This window comes from Triticum urartu, chromosome 3 (genome assembly GCF_003073215.2).
Source record: "Triticum urartu cultivar G1812 chromosome 3, Tu2.1, whole genome shotgun sequence".
In the NCBI taxonomy this organism is placed as follows: Eukaryota; Viridiplantae; Streptophyta; class Magnoliopsida; order Poales; family Poaceae; genus Triticum; species Triticum urartu.
The window spans coordinates 675,444,994-675,448,664 of record NC_053024.1 but is presented as its reverse complement, the minus strand read 5'-3'; the positions used below and the strand labels follow the sequence as shown (position 1 = coordinate 675,448,664).

The following is a 3,671-nucleotide window of genomic DNA, read 5'->3' as shown; positions in this document are numbered from 1 at the left end:
TGAGCTTCATGATCTAGTTCTAAGGGTAAGTGACATGTTGTCCATAAAGCATTTTTTATTGTAACATACCCATAAGATTTTTATATACAGTTCTATAAGCCCAAAGTGTGTCATTTAATTTCTCTGACCAATCCTTCCTGGATTACTAATTTTCTTTTTACAAGATTAGTTTGATCTCTCTATTTGTTACCCTACTTACCCACTAGATTGAGTATGATACTACTTTGTGATTTACATCACACTTACCTTCCAACTTCGGTGCCTCTCCTTGAGGAAAAAGAGGGATTTTTTTCCTAAGGCCCTTGCGGAGTTTACCTAAGGATGGTTGGTAGTTACAGAGTGTCTTCTTTTTGCAGAGTTTATTTTGGGGAGCACTTGGCAAGGTCCTTGTTTACCGAGTACCCACAGAAAAGAACTCGACGAGCCTTTTTCCTGTAGTGGTATATCTAACTCTAATCTGAATCACTAGGCGTTTCAAAAGAATCAGTTCAGATATCACGCCAACAACTAACTAGTAGGTAAAAGATTGCATACAAAATAATACGAGGCAGAAGATTACTAAACATGTTGGAGCAAGGATAGCATAATGTGCCTGATGCATGCTCCCAAACAAACAGCATACGTAGGATGCAGTTCATCATGGGTTTCTCGGTGACTATGGTTGATCATTGTAATTCACAACCATACCAGATAACTGTTAAGCCATGCAGAACAAGACTAACCAAGTTGGGGATGCACACATTTATTAATCTAGATTATTATCCTATGATCGAAAGCAAATGCCAACACAGAAAATGATTAAACACATAGTAGTAGTGTGTTCAAAATCCCAATTTTTGACATGCTCCTAAACGGCAATTCGATTCGGTTGTCCCACAGATACAAGATGCATGTCAGCATCACACTACTACTCCTATATTACAAGCTAAATTAAGAATATCCACAGTTCTCCGGAAATTAAACACAGATATAGTAGCAGCAGATTATACAGACCAAACTTAACTGATATCAATCAAAAGGTTGGATGAACTAGAGAGCCTAGATAAACTAAGCGACTGATAAGAACTCGATCGGTTTTGATCAACAATGCAACTGAAATCATGTACGCTGGTTCTACCTTGAGGCACATCAAGTAGGGACATCAGGCCACCACACATAATAACACAATTAGGCAGTAAGTTTGGATGAACAGGGACATCAAGCAAACTGTGCCTGATCGATGCTCCCAGTCCCAAATAACCAACATGTAGCTACGAAGATTACCAAACATGGTAGTGACATCACATATAATGTGATTAAACAAACACACAACAGATGCAATTTTATCGTGCAACTCGATTCGATCGTCCATGAACAAAGATGCAGCTTCGCATTGAACTAGTACGATAGCTCCTGCAATTCTAAGATAGATTGCATCCAGATCATAGTAGCATATTAGCAGGTTAATCTGAAGGACCCAACTCAACTGAAGCCATAAGTAGTCTGCAATGCATGATGAACTATCTAGAGATGATAGATGAAGTCAACCACTGGTATATATGCTAGGAGGAGTAGGGCTTAATTCGATCAGCAATTCAAGGGATCCCACCCCCCTTGATCGTGTCGACAGCCTCGATCGATCAGGTGAAGTTGTAAGCTGGCTAATCTGTTGATGGGTCAGCTGAGGTAGTGGGCTGGCTAATCTGCAGTGAGATGAACATGGTGAATCGAACTGTCAGATTGATGCTCATGCCGGTAGATTCTACAGTAAGAAGGAGCACGAGAGAGGTTTGGAGTTCGGACCTCAACTCCGAGGTAGGCGTGCTTGTCGGCCAACTCGGTGAGGCGGGCGACCTCCTCGGCGTCGGCGTAGCGGGAGAGGACGGTGACGGCGTGGTCGATGTGCTTCGCGGCGAGGTTGGTGATCTTGTTTGCGCGGCGCAGGTAGTCGAGCGCCTTGTGCACGTCTTGACGGGGCTTGCTGCTCTTCTTGGCGGTGGCGTCCGGGCGGTCGGCGTCGGCGGAGGCGGCATCAGGCGCGGGCTTGCCGGGGACGGGGGCCTGGCCGCCGACGAGGCACTCGACGCAGCGCGGGAGGTGGTGCTCCTCGAGCATCTTGACGGCGAGGAGGGCGGCCTCGAGGCGGGCGAAGGCGTGGGCCTGGGTGGTGGGGCGGGGCGGGAGCCGCTGCGCGAGCAGCGCGTCGTAGAGCTGCTCGTCGGGCATGAGCGCGAAGGCAATGTTGATGGCGGCGATGGCGCTGTTCTCCACGGCGATCTCGACGCAGCTCCCGAGCATCTTGGCGCCGGCCTCCAGGCCGAGGTAGTAGACCTTGATGACGTCCGAGCCGAGCTCCCCGAGCCTGGCGTCGGCGTCGGCGTCGGCGGGGGCGGGGGCGGCCGCCTTGTGGCGCTGCAGGCGGCGGTGGAGCTCCAGGAGGCGCTCGCGCTGCGCCCGCACGTTCTTGGCGGCCATCATGGCCTGCGTCAGGACCACCTCCAGGTCCTTCTTGCTCACCTGCCTCGCCATGGCCGGACGGAGGTGAGTTCTTGGAGAGGAGAGGAGAGCAAGGTTGGGGTTTTCCGGAGAGGCGAGCGACAGAGAATGCAGGCAGGTGAAAGGAGGACGCGTGTCGAGCGGCTACTGGAGAGCTAATGGAGGCAATGCATCTCTGCAGGATGGGCCCACCAGAACCGCGTCTCAGCCTGCACGTTGACTCCTTTTGACCGGGGTGGCGTGCTCCCTCCGCTACCACTACAAGACGTGCAATTTCAGAAATTTAGGAAAGGTGGCAGATGAATAGCATTTGGGAAATGCCATCAATAGTACCGTGAAACCTCTCTCTTCGGGATGGAAGTTTGACCATGTATTTGACTAGCAAAATCAAAATGTTAAGGATATCATAAAAAGAATATGTTGTTGGATTCGTATCCAAATGTATTTTTTATTGAAATATTTTTGCTACGTATAAATTATATTTTATAAGTTAAATTCACTATAAAAATATGATCAAAATACGAGGACTAGTAACCCGAACGGAGGTAGTAGCACGACATTGCTGATCTACCTCCTCCCAACGAGCTCGCGCCTCCCCCCGCTCCCTTTCTCCATTCGCCACCTCCGCAACGAAAAGAGACATGGAGCTTATTGTTTCGTGTCGATGGTAGTAGCTGGGTTTTTCTATTAAGGTTTTGATCCTTTGTCGTCGGTGGTGTGGCGATGGAGCTATCGTCAAACATGGAGCAAGTCTTCCCTGGCTCATTCTCGCGCTAATGGTGTTTTTGTGTTGTTGCGAGGTGTTTCCCTTGATCTGGTTCTTTGAGTCGGATTTGTTTTTATTCCGTAGGTTTATCTCGGTGGCACTGTCAGGCAGAGCAGATGGCATGATTGTGTGTTTTGGTCCTCTAGCTTTTGTTTCGACCGACAAAGGTTGGCTAACTTCAACCTCGTCATAGAGTGTATAGGAGTTGTGTTCCTTAACCTGTCCGGGCTATACAACGTGGTGATTATCAAATTGAAAATTTGAGTGAATCAATGAATTGATCAATATGTAGAGCAACAAGAAGCAAAACTTATGATCTCCATGCAGTGGCGAATCTAGCATGAAAATGAAGGGTAGGCTCAAACATCAAGTTCTAAGCCTAATTAGCAATTGCATTGTGATTCTTGCATGTAAAGCACATAAATATAAT

General features: G+C 47.7%; 1 protein-coding gene across 1 annotated transcript; it reads right to left on the bottom strand.

Annotated features, from left to right (window-relative positions):
- Positions 1-851: 851 nt before the first annotated feature.
- On the bottom strand, positions 852-2,608 carry LOC125549085. Its single transcript, XM_048712575.1, has 2 exons — positions 1,783-2,608; positions 852-1,682 (listed from the first exon to the last, which is right to left on the bottom strand). The coding sequence occupies exons 1-2, from the start codon at positions 2,506-2,508 to the stop codon at positions 1,641-1,643; spliced, it is 768 nt and encodes a 255-aa protein (XP_048568532.1). The 5' UTR covers positions 2,509-2,608; the 3' UTR covers positions 852-1,640.
- Between the last annotated feature and the right edge of the window lie 1,063 nt (positions 2,609-3,671).